This window comes from Oncorhynchus keta, chromosome 19, assembly GCF_023373465.1.
Source record: "Oncorhynchus keta strain PuntledgeMale-10-30-2019 chromosome 19, Oket_V2, whole genome shotgun sequence".
NCBI lineage: Eukaryota > Metazoa > Chordata > Actinopteri > Salmoniformes > Salmonidae > Oncorhynchus > Oncorhynchus keta.
The window spans coordinates 40,091,312-40,113,510 of record NC_068439.1 but is presented as its reverse complement, the minus strand read 5'-3'; the positions used below and the strand labels follow the sequence as shown (position 1 = coordinate 40,113,510).

Sequence of the window (22,199 nt, the reverse complement as noted above, 5' to 3'; positions counted from 1 at the left end):
TGTACAATGATCTCAGTCCTGGGAGATAGCAGATAGGAGATAGGCTATGATGTCATCATGAAAGCAGCCCGTTGACATGGGTGTTTTCTCAATTGGTCAAAAGTCCGTCCTCCACCCTCTCTCCTCCGTCCTCTCTCCACCGTGACCCGGGAAATCCATAAGTGGTTGAGTGGTGGAGGAGATGTCAATTCATTAATAGGCGAACGGAAGAGTGTCCCCTCCCCCTCCTCGATAGCCACCTTTCATCGAGGATAGTCATGTAGTATCCTACCTGAGTCCTTTGTAGAACAATTCTTTAATCTCCCACACCCCCTTTGAGGCTTTTGTTTTTTGTTGCATGAGAAAAGCATGCACAAGTTTCAAACACAATATGCTACTCATCATTGTATCTATAAAATGTCATGCAAAACTAACTAAATTCGTTTTTAGCACTGTACACATTATATTTGGACTCCACCCTTGTAAATGAGTGGAAAAGGAGAGTCTCATTTCATACAGAGGCATTTTCATCCCAGGTTCCCTCTCGTTGCCACCTCGCCTCGATTACCTATGACCTTTTTCAAAAGGAGGAGAGAGAAGATGGAGGAGAGAGGATGTAGGAGTTGAGCAAAACAAATTGAGAAAAGGCCAGGGAGCATGGAGCAGCCTCACAAAGGAGACAGAGACCGTGTGAGTAGTTACAACTTTTGAACACAGGGAGGCGCGAGGTGCATAGAAAATTACCAGCATTTGGGTGTGGGCTAGTCACAAAGAGGACCACCTTGATTATACTGATGTCTTTATCATCTTCCTCATATGAGCATAAAACCCTTTCCCTTCTCTTCATTTTGATGATAGCCCTGTATACTGTAGGCCTACAGAATATTTAATTGCCATTGTAACATATTAATTAGGAAATAGGCTAAATTGTGAATTGTGTGTGTGTATGTGTGTGAATTGAAATGTTCCATCCTTGTCCTTTCTGCTATACTGAAAAAAATATTTAAACGCAACATGCAACAATTTCAACAATTTTACTGAGTTACAGTTTATATAAGGAAACCAGTCGATTGAAATAAATTAATTAGGCCCTAATCTATGGATTTCAAATGGCTGGGCAGTGGCATGGCCATGGGTGGGCCTGGGAGGGCATAGGCCCACCCACGGTGGAGCCATGCCCAGTCAATCAGTATTAACAAAAGGGTTTTATTACAGACAGAAATACTCCTCAGTTTCATCAGCTGTCCGTGTGGCTGGTCTCAGACAATCCTGCAGGTTAAGAAGCTGGATGGGGAGGTCCTGGGCTGGCCGTTGGATGTACTGACAAATTCTCTAAACCGACTTTGGAGGTGGCTTATGGTAGAGAAATTAACATTCAGTTCTCTGGCAATAGCTCGGGTGAACATTCCTGCAGTCAGCATGCCAAATGCACCCTCCCTCAACTCCCTCAACTTGAGACATCTGTGGCATTGGGTTGTGTGACAAAACTGCACATTTTAGAGTGGCCTTTTATTTTCCCCAGCAGAAGGTGCACCTGTGTAAGGATCATGCTGTTTAATCAGTTTCCTGTATGCCTCACCTGTCAGGTGGATGGATTATCTTGGAAAAGGAGAAATGCTCACTAACATGGATGTAAACTAATGTGTGCACAAAATTTGAAAGGATTAAACTTGGAAAATGTCTGAGATCTTTTAATTTCAGCACATGAAACATGAGACCAAAACTTTACATGTTGCGTTAATATTTTTTGTTGAGTATAGATAAAATTATATTACAGAAAAAGTCAGCATGCAAGACTAGTTTAGAGTTAAGCAATGTGTATCTTGAAACTAAATCAATTGCCGACGTATGTACGGTTCACTTCAAAGTCGAAGCCGTTCTGTGTGCGTAATTCAGTGGTTCCGAAATTCTCCAGTTGCGCGGAACCGCTGGCCAGATCCAGATGTGCCTGTTTTCTTTAAATACAGCTTGCGAGACCGAAGTACCTCGGCACCGCGAGAACCAATCACAAACGCCGGGGGCGGGTCATCTTTGGAATGTTGTGGATGTTTAAAATGGACAACTTGTCGCAGATACCCCAATACCGGTATCGAATAATAACCTGTGCATTCACATGGAGGTGATTTGCAAATGATTGGTCGAGGAGTGAAAAGGAAATCGCCTGAGCGGGGAATTGCGCTTTGTTTCCCCCCGGTGAGGGTGAGTTCTCGGTCCAGAGAAAGCAGGCGGATTGCACTGGCGATGTAGCCCGGAGACTATTGCTGGGCGCTCTTATTTCTCTATGGTTGTTCAATAGCCTATATCAATGACTGCATATTGCACTCCGGAAGTAATCTACAGGATTATCTTCAATCACATAATATAGACAAGTGTTTATAGACGGAGAAGTGAACCTGCATGTGATATCGTGCACAGTGTCCAAGGGCATTGTGCCTCTTCAATGTTCATATTTAATATTAAGTGGACGAGCATAGCATAACCTACGGAGTCTGCATATTCCACTAGGTCATTACTGTCACTGTTGACATATTCTACGAGTAGCCTATCAACCGATGGCAGCGCATTTGAATGCTTGGTTTATTTGTCGCCACCACTCAATTGTTTATTTCCCCAATGCATTGTTTCCATAGCTTCTGCCGAATTGCTCCAACGGCCTCGACACACTCATGCTCAGATAAAGAGAGTGCAAATACGGGAGTGATAGACACTTGTCGTGACAAAGGGACAGGGTGCAGTCTATTACCAATAGGCTAGCATATAGTGGCACGTTGAATATTGAGTGAGAGTGAATGATCTGAAATACTCTGTTCATTTCCTTGGTGCACAGAAAGCGTGTGGTTTAATGTGGGTCCAGGTAGCGCGAACATCAAAATTACGCCACTTGTGGAGAGGGAGAAAACTGTAGCCTGTGAGCACAGACAGGGGCGGTGAGATTATTTTTATGGACGCGCCCTGAGTGATTTGCGCGTGTCAGTCGTGTGTACTCAATCATGTTCTCGAGCTCGTAAATCGAGAGGACCGCCAGTGCGAAGTGCCACAACCAGGAGGGGCATTAAATCCCCGGTGCCGCTAAAAAGGACGCTCAACTTGTACGCAAACAAAACGTGCCGCTGTAGCCAGAGGAGCGTCAAGAGAACAGAGGCAAGCAATGACAGATTTTGTTGACAAATTGCTGACAACTCAGTGAATATTGCCAACAAGGACTAAATACTTTCTTTCGAAAGTGGATAACACAGTCTGCCTGTCATTTCCGTATAACCACAATAAAGGACCACAATAAGTACAGGTAACGACACAATAACCTCTGCTACTATTCTACTGTCTGCTTGTTTTTTGAGAATGAAGAATGATGTAGAAAATGATAAAGGTAGACTTTTCTCTGCTTCAGAAATGATCTAATATCGGTGTAATTTTCTTGATGCAATAGAACGATGGCACACGTAAATGACATTTCAAATCTATTAACATAACATTATGCATGACCGTGTGTGTGTCTTGGATATGCCCTTGACACATTTTGAGTTGTGATGATGGATGTCCCTGTTTTTTCAAGTGTGGGTGTTGAGAGATGCCTTTCTTGCACACTCCAATTGGATACTGGCTGAGCTATGAAGCTCAGCATCCCCGAGGTCAAGAGAGGTGTCAGAACCAATTCAGTTGTGAAGTATGAGGGTGGAAAATGACATGGTGACATCCCATGACAATAACTCATTTATGGTATTGACTGATGAAGTGGCATTGACTGATGAAGTGCAGCCAAGGACAGGGTCAAACGGACACCCCAGAAATAATTTGAAGCCAAAACACAAAACCTGTGGAATGATTTTGGGGATGGGCCTGGAGAAATGTAACAACTCTCAAATTCATAGACAGAGCTTTGGATGCAAGAATTGACCATCCATGATAACAAAATTAGTTTTAACCATGTTTTGAGGCTATACAGCGTTTGTGTACATTTACATTTTTTACAAACATTGGACTAAAACAAGCTTTTATTTGGGGTTTTCTTGCCAGAATTAATGAGTATACACTGAGTGTACAAAACATTAAAGAACACCTGCTCTTTCCATGACATAGCCTGACCAGGTGAATCAAATCAAACTTATGTCACATGTGCCGAATACAACAAGTGTTGACTTTACCGTGAAATGCTTATGATCCCTTGTTGATGTCACTTGTTAAATCCACTTCAATCAGTGTAGATGAAGGTGAGAAGGCAGGTTTAAGAAGGACATGGTTTTTGTATGTGTGCCATGCAAAATGTTTAAATGCCTTTCAGTGGGGTATGGTAGGGTTAGGGTTAGGGTTAGGGTCAGGCGCACCGGTTTGTGTCAAGAACTGAATCTCTGCTGTGTTTTTTTCATGCTCAGCAGTTCCCCGTGTGTATCAAGAATAGTACAACACCCTGTGGAATGCTTTTGACACCCTGTAGAGTCCATACCCCAACGAATTGAGTCTGGGGGGGGGGCGGCAACTCAATATTAGGAAGGTGTAAACCAATCATTTGTAAGTCTCAAAATGAATGTAGCAGCTAAGGATTCTAGCTTCTCTTTCAGGATACTAGATTCTAGTTATTATTTTATCTGTATTTGGAGAACGTACTGTAGTAAAGGTGTTGAAAGAATCATCATGCAGTCTGACTGTATAACTCCTCTTGAGTGTCATACCATGGTATCTAGTGATGTGGATAGGTGACTCAAAGTGACCCGTTCCCTGCTGCTCGGACAAGGATGGCGGACTCATTGCACCATGCCACACTTAATATATTACCTCATTTTGTATAGGGAAGGACAGGGTACGAGTTGGCTGCTTCTAGAATGGGTATCATAACGGCGGAAGCTATGTTTGAGTTATAGGATTGCTGGGCACTGCCATAACAAATCAGGGCACCCCCATAAAACACTGGCACCCCATAGTCATACAAATATTATCTTTCCTTGGACTGATCATCATGTAGCCGTGAAATTGTCCTTTTTTTAGAATGGATCCAAGATCACATTTTGCTTTCATCCCTTGCAGTCAAGGTTAGGATATTTCACTATAATCTGATCCCAGATCTGGATACAGAGGGCATCTTCTGCTTAGAGCCCCATGCAGATAGCACGATAAGTTGTGTTCCATATCCTGCATGCTCTGCTGTGCGAGCAGCACTAGTTGATGTTGAGCTAGCTGCCCTAATTGTTCCAACCCATCTTGTATGTTTGCTTAATTAGCCCTCGTGGCGTCGGAGTGAGAGCAGCATATTGTTGAGACATAATTACAACCCGGCTTGATTAATTATCGTTAGGGCGGTGGGAGGCTAGGCACGGGTTGTTCAGGCTAGAGGTAAACATCTTATTAAACTGTGTCAGTTTCTCGCAGACTCGCACCACGCAGGGCAACACGGTTTTATTAGGTAGAAAAGCACAACTATCAAGAAAATGTCCTCATAAAAATACCAGGGCTTGATTAGGTTTATGGTGATTACGGTCCTCAGGTAATCCCTACTGAATTGAAAAATTCCACTCTACTAGCTCACTGTAGATTGAAAGAAAGCCATTTTTTATGGCCATGGTCATGGATAAAAAATGTGTGTGTGTATACTACCTTGTAACAGGCATAAACTTGGGCTGAAAATGAGGCAAAGAGAAAGAAAACATGACATTTCAAGACAACTAGAGGCCCATGGTGCCCTGGGCATTGGTAAGATTGCGCCGGAGCAGAAGGCCATCCGATTGTGTTTTTTTTGTTCGTTTATCTGAGTTGTTTGTAACTTATTTTTGTACTCATTTTGTACATAATGTTGCCGCTACCGTCTCTTGTGACCGAAAGATCTTCTCTACATCAGGACTGCGATTACTCACCATGAACTAGCAGAATCGTTTTTCTTTTTTCACGACTCTGGCGAGCCCAAGGCAGAGGACATACAGCTCCCTCGGGAACAGGCCCCAACCCCCGTGATCTGCGGGAAGAGGAGGCTGAGAAAGAGACGCCGGAGAGCGGGCTGCCTTCTGAGAATTCGTGGGCGAACGAATAAACCCCCACTTCCCTCAATTCTGCTAGCAAACATGCAATCTTTGGAGAATAAAATCGACGAATTACAGGGAAGATTAAACTACCAAAGGGACATTAAAAACTGTAACATCTTATGCTTCACAGTCGTGTGTGAACGACCACAATATCAACATACAGCTGGATGGTTATACGATGTACAGGCAGGATAGAACAGTGGCGTCAGTCTGACGATCCTTGTCTTACCCATGTATTTTTGTAAATAAAAGCTGGAGCACTATATCTAAGGATGTCTCGAGCTATTGCTCGCCTGAGGTTGAGTATATCATGATAAGCAGTAGATCACACTACCTACCGAGAGAGTTCTCATCTGTATTCTTCGTAGCTGTTTACATACCACCTCAGTCAGAGGTTGGCACTAAGACAGCATTGAATGAGCTGTATTCCGCCATAAGCAAACAAGAAAACGCTCACCCAGAGGCGGCGCTCCTAGTAGCCGGGGACTTTAATGCAGGGAAACTTAAATCAGTTTTACTAAATTTCTATCAGCATGTTAAATGTGCAACCAGAGGGAAAATAACTCTGGACCACCTACAGTGACTGTACATACCCCGACCAGAAGCCATGGATTAAGGCAGCGTCCGCACTGAGCTAAAGGCTAGAGCTGCCGCTTTCAAGAAGCGGGATTCTAACCTGGAATTTTATAAGAAATCCTGCTATACCCCCCGACGAACCATCAAACAGGCAAAGCGTCAATACAGGACTAAGATCGAGTCGTACTACACCGGCTTTGAAGATCGTCGGATGTGGCAGGGCTTGCAGAACATTACAGACTACAAAGGGAAGCACAGCCGAGAGCTGCCCAGTGACACAAGCCTACCAGACGAGCTAAACTACTTCTATGCTTGCTTTGAGGCAAATAACACTGAAACATGCATGAGAGCACCAGCTGTATGGGTGACTCTGCGATCATATGCTCTCCACAGAGTAAGATCTTTAGACAGGTCAACATTCACAAGGCCGCAGTGCCAGACGGATTACCAGGACGTGTCAGGATTTGATTTGATTTGACTGTTCCTGTATTCTCTTTTTCACAAAACGCACTTTCTGAGATGACCGCAGACGGATATGACAGCAGACAAACCTCGCCACAACCTCAGTCATTCCTGGTCAGGTTTTCCCCACAAACAGATACGTCCCCACAAACACACACGTCCCCACAAACACACATTGCATGGGCAAATAAGGCTCGGACTAAGAATCCCTTAGAATTGCCGCTATGCCTCTCCAGCCTTTAATGACAGAGACCAGCGTTTAATTTGAGTCTTGTGTAGCCTTTCACCTCACCGCAAAATGTGTTTTTCTTCAGGAAAAGTTAATTTCCCTGGACTAACATGTGTATTCAGCTTTAGTCCAGTAATCAAACGTGTGTGTGTGTGTGTGTGTGTGTGTGTGTGTGTGTGTGTGTGTGTGTGTGTGTGTGTGTGTGTGTGTGTGTGTGTGTGTGTGTGTGTGTGTGTGTGTGTGTGTGTGTGTGTGTGCAGGAAAACACACATGCACACACACAAACACAGCCTACTGAACTGAATACGTTGGCAGAAAGGCAAACAAGTAGGAGTTCAGCATTTGAGTCTCTGTGTAACTTTATCAAGGAGATCTTTAACCCTTATTTTACCAGGTCTACTGAGAACACATTCTCATTTAGACACTGACCGCCAACTCTTGTTATTTTAAAAACAGACGCTGCTGATCTTAGTGTCAGTTTACGGTCTCTGTTTTATATGCCCATGCAAATCATCTTTGTCATAACCGTATTGCCTCCCCATGCACAGAGGAAATGACTACCCTCGTCAGAGTTCAACGCAAGCTCATTTCAGTTTCTATCAATGCCTTCATGCACTTTCCCTACCCTGCTACCTTCCTGTATTATTGCATCTGAGTTGTAGTTGACGGTTGCTGTAAACACCATCCAATCTACTGATGGTTCAATTCAGTTGCGTTTCCTTCGATAGTTGCAGAGACACTCTGGTTGGCCTTGAGGGAACAGCAGGCAAAGTTGAGTGCAGGCGGGCAGTCCTCGAGGAGGAGGGATGAGCTTTGAGCAGGCCACTAGTCCAGCTGTCACGCTCACTGACTGAAGCATGTGAACTAACAACAAACCCAGAGACAGAGACTAGGATGCTGTGTGAGAATGTGGGCAGAGATGTTAGGATGGACAAGAGAACTTGGGGCTTGTTTGTTTTACTAATGAAGAGATTTCACAAGGGACAGTCTATACCTTTTAATGTTTACTGTGTGGCTTTTCATGCTCAGTGCAAACACACAGGTGGCAAGTAGATATGTTGTGTGTAAATAAACATTGGGGTCTTTCCATGCAGGGTTGGAGGGTAAAGGATTACAAAAAAGCAGCAAACATATTGTAATCAGATTACAGATACTTTTGAAAAACTAGATGATTACTTTGAGGATTACTTTTAAAATTCTGAATGACAATTCAAATCAGCATTTGAAAAAAGGCGCAAGTTGAAGTTTGTTCAACCTGAGCGTATGACTGCTGTCGGCATCCAAAGATGATCAAACTTGAATAAAGGCTTGGATGTAAGGATGACAGCAGTGGTGTCGTCTACGGCGATACGGATGTCAGTTATTATTGTTGTCGACATAGTGCATTGATGTTATTCACACTGCTGCTCTCTCATTTAGCTATTTGCGCCTTACGGGTTGTGGATGGCTGTTCACAAATCTAAATGTGTATTTGAACCCAATAATGATAGAATTCAAGAAATTTAAACTGCCTATCAATCATTGTTTTTGAAACCAGTGGACAGTGAAAAATGGGCTCTTGCAACAGCTGCACAGTGCGGATCCCAGCCTACGGAATAAAAGTGGGGCTAATTCATGCCAATACATTGTTTTTATCCATAGGCCTGATGGACACATGTTCAAAGGGGCAATATTTTGATAGACTTAAAAGGGGCAGTTGCTACATCCATTTTTGGATTTATAAACTATAATTTATAAATGCCTCATGAGCATAGTTCAACTGTCACAATCCATGAGAACCCAAAATATAACCTTGTTTTTCTCCAATGTTTGTAAACATTGCAAATGTAAACACACACTGTATAGCCTCAAAACATGGTTAAAACCATAATTTTGATATCATGGATGGTCCTTGTATCCATAGCTCTGCTTATTAATCTGAGAGTGGTTATATTTCCTCAGGACCATCCCTCAGCTTCTGACCAAAACAGAGGCGGGGCGGACGTTTTGTTATTGTTTCACCTTGTTGATTTGCCCTTTAAACAGCTGCATTATTATCAAGATATTAAAGTGTCACCAACAAAACGTTTTAACCATAGGCCTATAGCAAATGCATTCATTTTTCACATGTAAATAGCACTTTTCAGTAGTGATCAACAGAGTAGGGCTGGCTAAAAAGTCCTTAGTTTTGGGGTTATGCTCAGATAAAACAATTTTGGTTAATCTATACTTCCATATTTGCAAGTCTTATAAAGTTGCCACTACATCCCAGGCTGTGTCACAGCCTGCAGTGACCAGGAGCCCAATCAGGCAATGCACTATTGGCTAATTCATTTCCAAGTCCTATTCTTGAAGATCAAGGGGTATTTATTGGAATGACTGGAATTCTGATAGACTTTGGTTTTTAATGTAAAGATCGAATTTAATCATATTATTATATGTAGTAGAAAGCGATGTGTCAGAAGAAGCCTACATAACCAACCCACAAAGTAACATTTAACATCCATATATGGCCAGCTATGTAAACTTTAACATTGATTTATCCTGAAATAGATGTGTTTCAATTGGTAACATACATTTTTATCTTCTTCTAATGCCTCTTAAGGGAAATTTAATCTAAAAGTAACTGAATGTAATCAGATGATGTTACTGAGTTTGGGTAATCCAATAGTTACATTACTGATTACAATTTTGACAGGTAACTAACAGATTCAATTTAGAAAGTAACCTACCCAAACCTGGTTCCATGTCATTTCAAGCCATGACACCCACCATCTCAGATTGTTCTGTAATCGTTTCTGTAGTTAGAAACAGATAAGATTAGCATTCCTGCAACATTATTTTGTTGAAAGACGATTTGAACTCTAAGAAATTAAGCTAATTGATTGCACCCAAATTGGCCATTTAAATTTACAGGATTCATATAATATTCAATAAATATAGTACCAACATCTAAGAGTTTTGGGGTTATGCTCAGATAAAACCATTTTGGTTAATCTATACTTCCATATTTGCAAGTCTTATAAAGTTGCCACACAAAAAAAAACTTAACAATGATTAAAAAGAACATTTTTACTTAACTAGGCAAGACAGTTCATAACAAATTATTATTTACAATGATGACCTACCCCGGCCAAACCCAGATGACGCAGGGCCAATTGTGGGCCGCACAATATGGGACTCCCAATCACAGCCAGATGTGATGTAGCCTGGATTTGAACCAGGGACTGAAGTAATGCCACTTGCACTGAGATGCCTTAGACCACTGCGACACTTGGGAGCCCAATGACTAGTCAAATGAATGCATGGTCAAACGCCACCCACAGACCCCCAGTATACAGTATCAGTTCTCTGTGTTTGACATTTTATCCAGAGTGACTTACAGTTAGTGCATTCATCTTATTAAGATAAGTACATTTTAACTCAATGAATTAGCTATCGGCAAAGTCAGAACTAGTAGGGTGGGGGGGATTAAGTGCGAGTGTTAGTTCACGAAAGGCATTTTCATTGTATTTTTTTGGGGGGGGGTCAAGTTCAGAAGTGGAGGTGCTGTGGGTTTATTTACTTTACTCTTTGAAGAGGTATGGTTTCAGAAATTTTTGGAAGATGGGCAGGGACTCTGCTGTCCTAGCTTCAGAGGGAAGCTGGTTCCACCATTGGTGTGCCAGGACAGAGAATAGCTTGGACAGGGCTGAACGGGAGCTGCCCTCCCGTAGGGATGGAAGGGCCAAGAGACCAGAGGTGGTAGAACGAAGTGCTTGGGATGGGGCGTAGGGTTTGAACATTGCAAGCATTTGACACGTTGTATGAAGCCGCAACTTGGAGTATTGTTTATTCATACTATGTCATTTATTCTCAGTGAATTTGTGATGTTTTTTTTCCCCTGTTCAAAGAAATTAGCCATTGAAGTCGCTTGCATTTTCCCCATAAATTAAGTGAAATGACCAGGTTTTGCCCACTAGATGCCGCTGTTCTTGCTACTGCCCCTTTATCAATTTTGCTGGTCTCTTTGTTCATCAAATGTATGACAACATTTTCGTTGCAGCTTTGGGTAGAAAACCAAAAGCTTTTGCTCATAATGAAAATAAATGCTATGCTCATCCTCACATTTCAATCCATTCAACCATGAAAGCAATTCAGTTTGCCCTTCTCGTAGCAACCTAATTCTTCAACCCAAGAGGGCTATCCCTATGGTGCAATTCTCATATGTAGCCCAAAAATGTGATGGAGAAATGGGCTAGTGACTAAAATGTTGGGACAACCCTAACAAAATAATACAATTATAAACCATTGCATGGTAGTCAATACAATTATTGGGAAACATCTCTGTTTGATTGGTGACATTTACCATTCAACTCAACCCAATACCATTGCAAAATACTATACAATGTGTGTTTGTGACTTTTACCGTTGACAATGCCTTGAAGCATTGAAACCATTAGAAATGCTGTAACCTAATAGTTTGCTTGTTCACGAAACACACACACGGGCGGTTCCCTGGACGCAGATGAAGTCTAAGCGAAGGAAAAACAGAATTGCTTTCATGGAGGACTGGCTTGAATTGTGAGGATGACCAGAATGTATTTTCATCATGAGCAAAAGCTTTTGGGTTTCTACCCAAACTTGCAAGGAAAATGTTGTCATACATTTGATGAACAAAAGATACGAGTAAACTGGATAAAAGGGCAGTAGCAGGAACAGCGGCATCTAGTGGGTGAAACCTGGTACTTTCATTTAATTGACTTGGAAAATGTCCTGTTGACTTCAATCGCAAATCTCTCTGAACAGGGGGTAAAAAATACACTACCAAATTCACTGAGAACACAGTTCCATAGCATGAATAAACAATACTCCCAAGTTTCCCAAGTAGCACAGTTGTCTAAGGCACTACATTGTAGTGCAGTGCTGAGGTGCCAAAATTGTGCCAGTGCACAATTGGCCCAGTGCCATCTGGGTTAGGGGAAGGTATGGCTGGGGGGGGGGGGCTTTAGGGAATCCTTGTGACAGGCTGGGCGCCTGCAAGCTGACTTCGGTCGTCAGTCGAACGGTGTTTCCTCCAGCACATTGCTAAGGCTGACTTTCGTGTTTTAAGCAAACAGTGTGTTACGAAGCCGTTTCGGAGGACGCAGCAATGAGACAAGGTCGTAACTACCAATTGGATATCACAAAATTGGGGAGAAAATTTTGTCAAATTACAGTAAAGTACTCCAAGGTACAGCATGGGGATAGTGGAGTTTGTGGGTGGTGTTTGGATTACTCACAGAGGTTTTTGTGCATATCGGATGTTGGGTACTATATTTATTGAATATTATATGAATTCTATAAATGTATGGACAATTTGGGTGCAATCGATTAGCTTAGTTTCTCAGAGATCAAATTATATTTCAACAAAATAATGTCGCAGAAATCCCGATCTTTTCCATTTCTAACTACAGAAATAATTTCAGAGCAATCTGAGATGGTAGGTGTCAATCCTCTTTCTTGTGCTTTTTGGGGTGGAGTGAGGAGTTTCTGTATATTTAACTCTGTAATGCTCTGATGAGCCGTCTTCTCTCTTGTGTGTTGGCCTTTACACAATGCATCGCCGTATCTACATCACACATCTTAAAAGTCCTTCTTACTTGAATCCATTACTTACCTTGAAAGGCAAGTCACTGTCATCTCAAGGCTGTATTCCCTAGAGATACTGTGCTCTTTTCAAGTCTCATGTCTTCTAGTGAGATAAATTACTGAAGAATTTCCTTGGCTGCTTTTTCTGTATTGAGTTTTTAGACAGCTTCCACACATTCTTTCACCCCATATCTCAAGGCTAAGCTGAAATACTTCACAGATTCCTTCTTGATCGGATCTTGTGTCTGACATCAGCGTATTGGTGGTGGAACTAGAAACGAGTCCAAACCCTTGTTTTCCGTATGTGTCAAAGCTTCCCAATCCTGTCAGACCAGTGATCAACCATAGAAAAGATGGAAGAATGGGAAGGATGCAGTCTTAAGATCTTCCAACAAGAACCCCAAAGGTTCACCTCTGTCTGAACCCTGTACTTTCCCTTAGGCTCCGCAAGGCTCCTCAACAGACACTGTGGTCTGTCTTAATTGCTAGGCTCCACCATACTGATCCATTCATCGTTGATGTGTGACAGTGGAGCCACACACACAGTGCCTTCAGAAAGTATTCACCCCCCTTTACTGTTTCCACATTTTTTTGTGCTGCAGCCTGCATTTAAAATGGACACAATACCCCATAATGCAAAGTGTATTTTTATATATATATATATATATATATATATATATTTTTACAAATGAATTAAAAATGAAAACCTGAAATGTCTTGAGTCAATAAGTATTCAACCACTTTATTATGGCGAGCCTACATAAGTTCAGGAGTAAAAATGTGCTTAACAAATCACACAATAAGCTGTATGGATTCTGTGTTCAATAACATTATTTTATTTATTTATTTTATAATGACTACCCCATCTCTGTGCCCCACACATATGTAAGGTCCCTCAATCAAGTAAGGAATTTTAAGCAGAGATTCAACCACAAAGACCAGTGAGTTTTCCAATGTCCAGCAACGAAGGGCACCGATTAGTAGATGTGTAAAAAGGAGAAAAAAAACAGACACTGAATATTTATTAATTATGCTTTGGATGGTGTATCAATACACCCAGTCACTACAAAGATACATGTGTCCTTCCCAACTCAGTTGCCGGAGAGGAAGAAAACCGCTCCGGGATTTCACCATCACCAATGGTGATTTCAAAACAGTTACAGAGTTTAATGGCTGTGATAGAAAACAACAACAACAACAACATTGTAGTTACTCCACAATACTAACCTAATTGACAGAGTGAAAAGGAAGCTTGTGCAGAATAAAAAATATTCCAAAACATCCTGCAACAAGGCACTTAAGTAATACTGCAAAAAAAATGTGGCAAAGAAAGGAACTTTTTGTCCTGAATATAAAGCATTATGTTTGGGGCAAATCCAGCACAACACATCACTGAGTACCACACTTCATATTTTCAAGTATCGTGGAGGCTGCATCATGTTATGGGTATGCTTGTCATCAGCAAGGACCAGGGGAGTTGATTTGGATAAAAATAAATGGAATACAACTAAGCACAGGCAAAATCGTATAGGAAATTCTGGTTTAGTCTGCTTTCCAACATACATTGGGAGAATAATTTGGCTTAAAATCTATGACAAGACTTAAATGGCTGTCTAGCAATGATCAACAACCAATTTGACAGAGCTTGATGTATTTTAAAAAGAATAATGGGCAAATATTATAGAATCCAGGTGTGCAAAGCTTTTAGAGACATACCCCAAAACACTCACAGCTGTAATTGGTCCTTCTGTAGCTCAGTTGGTAGAGCATGGCGCTTGTAACGCCAGGGTAGTGGGTTCGATCCCCGGGACCACCCATACGTAGAATGTATGCACACATGACTGTAAGTCGCTTTGGATAAAAGCGTCTGCTAAATGGCATATATTATATTATTATTATAATCGCTGCCAAAGGTGTGTCTAACATGTATTGACTCTGGGTTGAATACTTATTTAATCAAGATATATTAGTGTTTCATTTTTCATAATTTATCAAAATAAATGTTCCAATATTTCTTCCACTTTGACATGAGAGTATTTTTTTTGTCACTGTCTATGATTTATTGAGAATTCAAGGCACACTTAACCAGCATGGCTACCACAGCATTCTGCAGCGATACGCCATCCCATCTGGTTTGCGCTTAGTGGGACTATCATCTGTTTTTCAACAGGACAATGACCCCACACACCTCCAGGCTGTATAAGGGCTATTTGACCAAGAGGAAGAGTGATGGAGTGCTGCATCAGATGACTTGGCCTCCACAATCACCCAACTTTAAGCTAAATGAGATGGTTTGGGATGTGTTGGGTGAAGGAAATGCAGCCAACAAGTGCTCAGAATATGTGGGAACTCCTTCAAAAGTTTTGGAAAAGCATTCCAGGTGAAGCTGGTTGAGAGAATGCCAAGAGTGTGCAAAGCTGTCAAGGCAAAGGGTGGCTACTTTGAAAAATCTCAAATATAAAGTATATTTTGATTTGTTTAACACATTTTTGATTACTACATAATTCCATATGTGTTATTTCATAGTTTTGATGTCTTCACTACTATTCTACAACATAGAAAAAATAGTAGAAGTAAAGGAAAACCCTTGAATGAGTAGGTGTGCTCAACTTTTGATTAGTACTCTGTCTGTCTGTGTTTGTGCATTTGCTTTGTTACTGACTAAGCCAAGTCCAAACGTGCTCTAGTTTTGTATTAGCTTACATTTATTAGCTAGCGCTCCCAGCGCTAATGGGTTTTCTGTGTTACTATGGTTAATGCCGTGTATTGCTACACTGCTGTTTTCATTTGCACAGTACAATAAACAGGATCGAGTTTTGGGTTCTATTGTTGCCTTGAGTAATGGTGACAGTTGGTTACGGGGATGACTGATATATACAGATGGGGATAGTTGACATTGTGTAGTGGCAGTGTGGGAGTTTTCCTTTGGTGTCTTGTTTTAGGATATTGTTTTAGGATATACTGTATCTTTTTGTTAGTTGGAGAAGAATGTGAGAACCTATCCTTGTGATTACCATCATAACAATGATCATTATCATATCTCCCATAATCATTGGCAATCACCCTAAACCACAAATCATTAGAGACATTATACTGGGTCAGGGTGGAACCAAAATGATTTTCCAATCGTTCCGTTCCGAGCAGAACCCCCATATTTCTGGAACCAAAAAATTACGTTAATTTTAATTATTTGTAATTTGTTGTTGGTATTTTACCCTCTTTTGCTCCCAAATTCTGTGATAACCAATTGCGATCTCGTGTCATCACTGCAACTCCCCAACAGGCTTGGAAGAGGCGAAGGTCGAGTTATGCGTCCTCCGAAACATGAACCGCCAAACTGAGCTTCTTAAATCCCAGCCGCACCAATGTGTCGGAGGAAACACCATTCATCTGACGACCGCAGTCAGCCTGCAGGTGCCCAGCCTGCCACAAGGAGTTGCTGGAGCACGATGAGCCAAGTAAAGCCCCCCCGGCCAAACCCACCCGGACAACGCTGGGCCAATTGTGTGCCACCCTATGGGATTCCCGGTCATGGCCTGTTTGTGACACAGCCCAAGATCGAACCCAGGTCTGTAGTGACACCTGCGATGCAGTGCCTTAGACTACTGCGTCACTCGGAAGGCCTTTAAAAAAAATGTGAACAAAAAATTAAAAGTACATTTTCACCCGGTTCTCAAGATTTCAGAATAACGTTTCTGTTCCGGAACTTTAGAGATCACTTTCGTTCCCTCTTCCTGTTTTCGTTCCTCAAAAAATCCCGTTATTCTTCACTTCCCTGTGCCTGTTCCAACCCTTGCCTCAGGTTGGCTTTTTCTGTCAGATTGGATATTTGTCTCAGCTGTGTGAGAGTATCCTGAGGTAGATTGAGTTTCACTTCAGCAGGAAAGGCAGGGGATATAAAGCAAAAAGAAATTCAGAAAGGAAAATCAATATGTTAACTAAAGGAGCGGGTAAATTATTGATGAGGACTACGTGGTGGGATCCGTAGTGTCCTTACAACTTTGTCTGCTTGCCACTGTTCTGTGGGAGAGGAGCTTGGCTGAGCCAAAAACCAACACCCAGAATCTCTACGGCTCTCAGTGAGCTCACTATCTGACACTACCTGATGTGCACTCACTTACACACAAGCACACACATACATGGACACATACATACACACACATATACCATCACCAGTCACAAGAGGCCTGCATACAGACACATAGTCGTAAGCACCTGCATACACACTCAAGTACCATACATACACATGGTTGTATTTAAACATACACAGACACGATGAGTCGGAAATGAATGTTTTTAGTCGTCTTTCAATTTACATTCAAAGGACGTTATGTATAGTATGACAGTACACTGGCCTAATGAGACAATGCATTGTTGATCAATATCAGGCTCCAATCATACAGGTGATAACAGGAAGAACAGGCAGGGTGGCCTTCAATTCCGCATGGATGGAGAAGGTAGAGGAATGTGAGGGAGAGGTAGAAGAGAGGGAGGGAGGTAAAAGAGAGGGATGAAAAGAGAAAGTGAGGGAGAGCAGGTGAGACCTGAAAGCTGCCTTTGTGTGGCGGCTGGCAGTAGGAACACTGGCCTGCTCTGTGAGGTTTTCCACACACACACACACACACACACACACACACACACACACACACACACACACACACACACACACACACACACACACACACACACACACACACTGGGGAGTTATGGGGGGTGCTTGGGCAAACATACAGTGTTGAAAACCGTTGCATGATGTTTTCAAATATAGCAACAACAAAAAACTCTCTCCACCCCAAGATTAACGGACATTACAACGCCATAAAGCGGCTCTATTTCTCCCTTATTTTACACATCTCCATTTCAGTGGCTAAACGGCTCCCCATTTCCCCCTCCACTGCATCTCAACTGTATCTGATGCTGTTCAACTGGAGCTTGAAGTGCATGATGATATCAGAGCCGGCTGCTTCATGTTCGGCATACGAAAACCACGACAACACGGTTCCAGGACCGGACGTCAATAGCGTAACCAGACCAAACATTAAAACTACTTTGACCATTTTCAAATATAGAGATAGTGGGGGTATATTTAAACTTTGAGAGTCTCTTGTTATGTGTGCGTCATCAGAGCTGTCAGCTATGTGAACTGAACTGAGCGAGCTCTGTGTTTGAGGAGACTAGCTTTAATCTTCAAGGGAGTTGTACATAAAGATTTGATCAGTTCAGTTCAACTTAAGAGGGTTTTATAGCCTAAAGTAGTCCAACTGCACTGTCATGTGAATGAAATTACCCTCCGTTGGGCTAATTTATTGCTGAGTCTGTACACGCTTCATGCTGATAGTGTATGTTTTGGTTTATACAGTATATCTGTAGGTTGGTATAAGGGTGTGTTGTGTGCTTTACATAATGGTTTGCTGCTCAATCATTTGAGACAGTGTTCCTTGATTTGTTAATGTACCTAGTGCTGCATCTGTGCTGTTAAGTGCTCCTCCGGTTGTGTACTGAGCTGTGATCTCGTTTGTTTACGTCCCCAGGAGAGACCCGGGAGACAGCGGGCGCCATGAGGCGGCGAGGAGGGCTTGAGAGAGAGGAGACATCGCCCTTCATCATCCTCAGCATCGGGCAGCGCAGGAAATGCACACACGCGCCACAGAGACTGTCTAGCAAGAGACAGGCTAACAGCACCCAATTCTGAGAGAGAGACGAGAGAGCGAAAGTCAACATCCATTTAGAGTGGAGTCAACATCCATTTATTTATCCTCAATGGGCTTAAACTGGACTGGATCAGACTTGGAAGAAATGATGTCCAAGTTACCAAACTGTTCTATATTGGACCCTCCTTGTTAGACCTTCGAAACAACTCACCCACCTTTGTGAGGCTTGGAGCTGAGAGGCAGAGAGAGGGGGGGAAAAAGAGAGCGACAGCGATAGAGGAAGAGAACGAGAGACATTGGGCTCCATGCAGGCGCGTAAGAAGTATGTCCTGCTGGGGCTGTGTGCTTGCTGCTGGCTGCTGCTCTTCTACTGGGGCGGTGGGGTCCAGGTCCGTCTCCTCAAGCTGCTGGGGCAGCAGAGGGGCGATGTGGTGCGCCCCTGGCCCGACTGGACCGACAGGGTACTCCTTCCGGGCTACGCCCAGCTGGAGGAACTCCAGACGGGGCCTGGTTCTGCCGAGTCCCCCCGCCAGCGTCACCAAGCCTGGACGGGCATCTATAAAGACAGTCGCTGCCGAATGGAGACCTGCTTCGACTTTACGAGATGTCGACGTAGAGGGCGGGACGGGTTTCGAGTGTACGTCTACCCGTCGGAGAAGGGTGAGCGCGGGTCGGAGAGCTATCGTAAGATACTGACGTCTATAGGCGAGTCGCGGTACTACACCACGGACCCTCGCGAGGCATGTCTCTTCGTTTTGGGGATTGACACTCTGGACCGTGACCAGCTCTCGGGGCAGTTCGTGCCCAACTTGGATGATCGTATCAAGGGTTACCCGCTCTGGAACGAGGGACGGAACCACCTTATCTTTAATCTGTACTCGGGCACCTGGCCCAACTACACCGAGGACCTGGGCTTCAACATCGGTCAGGCCATCCTGGCTAAAGCCAGCCTCAACACGGAACACTTTCGGCCCGGGTTCGACGTCTCCATCCCCCTCTTCTCCAAGGACCACCCCCAGAAGGGGGGTGAGAGGGGCTGGTTGGTGCGAAACACGGTCCCACCGCGCAGGAAGTACCTGTTGATGTTCAAAGGGAAGCGGTATCTAACGGGCATCGGCTCGGACACCCGTAACGCCCTGCATCACATCCATAACGGGAAGGACATAGTGTCCCTCACTACATGCCGTCACGGGAAGGACTGGGAGAAACACAAAGACGCCCGCTGTGACCATGACAACCTAGAGTATGAGAGGTAAGTTAGGTTCCTAAGGGGCAGAACGGTGAATCGTAACTTCCAATTCAGATCCAAATGTACAAAATAGTACAAAAACTTTACTTTCATTCAGGGGGAGGGTTTAGTATTTGTTTTTTTTAGTCCAGCGGTGGGTGATGTCATTCGTAATAAATTAAATGTTGCTCAGGGTTTGAGACTGCGTTGCTTATTATAGTATCTCATGTGTGCCCGATAATGCCTCTCATCCCTGATTCTCTCTGCTGGGCGTGTAATATTCAGTGTGCCTATCCATAGCCTGTAGTATAGGCCAGGGGTGTCAAACTCACTCCATGAAGGATCTAGTGTCTGCATGTTTTAGTTTTCTCCTTTCAAATAAGCCCTCGACAACCAGTGTGGGGAGTTCCTGCCTAATTAGTGACCTTAATTCATCAATCACGTAAAAGGGAGGAGCGAAAAACCGCAGACACTCAGGCCACCGTGGAATGAGTTTGACACGTGCTATAGGCCTATGCCAGGGGTATTCAAATCTTACCATACGAGGTCCAGAACCTGCTGGTTTTCCGTTCTACCTGATAATGATTTGCACCCACCTGGAGTCGCAGGTCTAAATCAGTCCCCCGATTTAGAGGGGAACAATGAAAACACTCAGTGGAACTGGCTTCAAGGTCCAGAGTTGAGTTTGAGGGGCCTAGGCGATAGGAAGAGCATGCTTGAAGAAGCACAGGGCAAAGTTATATTTCAAAGAAAATGTACTTCCTTCCCGAGTGTTTGCGCTGCTGGGATGGTGTATATGCCTAGTTAAATAAAGGTTAAATATATGAAAAATACATTCAACATATGAATCTAGGCTACACTGCAGTGGATAGGCGTTCCTTAGGTCCTACTCTTCCTGTGGTCCAAAGCTTGCTACTGATATAATTGATTTTAGATATCAATGAAATGGACCTGATTTACATGAAATAATCTGTAACGACTCTTTAGTCCTCAATGCTTTATGCTAGAAACAAGCTGTAAAATGCAGGGACTCCGATGCATATGGGATATCTTTGATTTGTCTCTGACATTGAGTCTGCGCGACAACCTATAGCCGACAGATTGAATATCATTGTAGAATATTTGCCCAAAATGCATCCCCGCCAATTGCAGTCTGCCTACATGGCCACACATCTTGCCTAAAGAACATGTTCTTTTTTTTTAATACCCTCAAACAACGTTTAATACCCTCAAAGTTAGGCATACCTCGTTTCAAAGGATCACTGTCAATCGTGAATGATAATTCTTCACATTTCACCGTTGAAACTGCATGCCAATCATTTGATCTCAATCAGTTTTTATGGAAATATGCATTCAGATCTTATTGAATAACTGCTTTGCCTAGCGAATTAAAAAGCAGATGGTTGTTAACAAATGATTATAATTTCCTGTAGGCCTATTTTGCCCCAATCAAAGCATCGCCTGCGGCGAGCGCTGTGGAGGTTTTGTCCGCACGAGGAAAACATTTGACTCTTCAGCTTCAGATAAGAGATGACTGAGTGAGAAGGTGCTTTTGGTGTAACATATTATAGCCCTGCTATGCAACTTTACTAAACGAGCCCCATTGTGAGAAGTCATAATCCTCTATTTGTAATAATAGGTGATGAGAAGGACTATTTAAGATGTAGGCAACATCTTGATGGGGGGGGGTTATTTTGAGCGATTTTGACCGTCCTTCGAATCGTGGTTCAGAAAGGACAGCGGTGGTCACGTATTGTTCCCAACCTGGTCTCAGAGCAGTTCGTATTGTCCTGTAAATAAATCCGAGACACTCCATTTACTAGTGCATATCGGCCTACCTGATGATATGTGGCTGCTGTGTTAAACAATGAATAGCTTTCTCTTGAATTCATTAATGATCAGATACTTCAGTTGTATCTGGTTCTTTTTTTCTTTTTTTTTTTGAGTTGATGAACAACTTCAGCACTGTTCCAAACTTAGACGGTCCTCTTTTTTTTTAACAACGTCGAACGACATGAAATGCGTTTATAATCCCCCCTTATCCGCCGGGGGTCTTCAAATCCACAACTTTATGGCTACTTTGCCATGTAGTAATGCTTACAAAACGAACCGTTTCTAAAATGGCATATTTTAAGGCTCTGGTCTGTCTTAGGGGTGAGGGTAAACAGTAGGCATCTTCTCTGCTCTCCACTCTATGTTAGAATTATTATTCGGGGTACAGGGGATGATTACTTGTTGTTTGTTGTTCAGGGAGGCTTGGGTAAAAATACATTTTTACTGAAAGGAGGGCCATCCACTTTCGTTTCAGAGAGATCAGATTTTCTCCAGGTAACCCTCATTATAAACAACTTACAGTCCCTTAGTCTCTCACCGACGTCAATGCATGACTAAGTGAAGATTCTACTTAAGTGGAAGTTCGGATTCTCCCCTTAGGGAGGGCTATTATTGTGAGGTTGTGTCATAACTTGTGTTCTGTT

General features: G+C 42.9%; 1 protein-coding gene across 3 annotated transcripts in view; it reads left to right on the top strand.

Moving 5' to 3' along the window:
* The first annotated feature begins 1,979 nt into the window (after positions 1 to 1,979).
* LOC118397690 (exostosin-1c) overlaps positions 1,980 to 22,199 on the top strand; it is a 100,551-nt gene continuing 80,331 nt past the window's right edge. The window contains exons 1-2 of one of the 3 annotated variants that reach the window (XM_052470572.1): positions 1,980 to 2,178; positions 18,375 to 19,746. In XM_052470572.1, the coding sequence (XP_052326532.1) occupies positions 18,800 to 19,746 (947 nt within the window). In that variant the 5' untranslated portion in view covers positions 1,980 to 2,178; positions 18,375 to 18,799. Of the gene's footprint in view, positions 3,266 to 18,374; positions 19,747 to 22,199 lie in introns of all 3 variants that reach the window. The other 2 variants (XM_052470571.1, XM_052470574.1) reach the window with 2 other exon arrangements.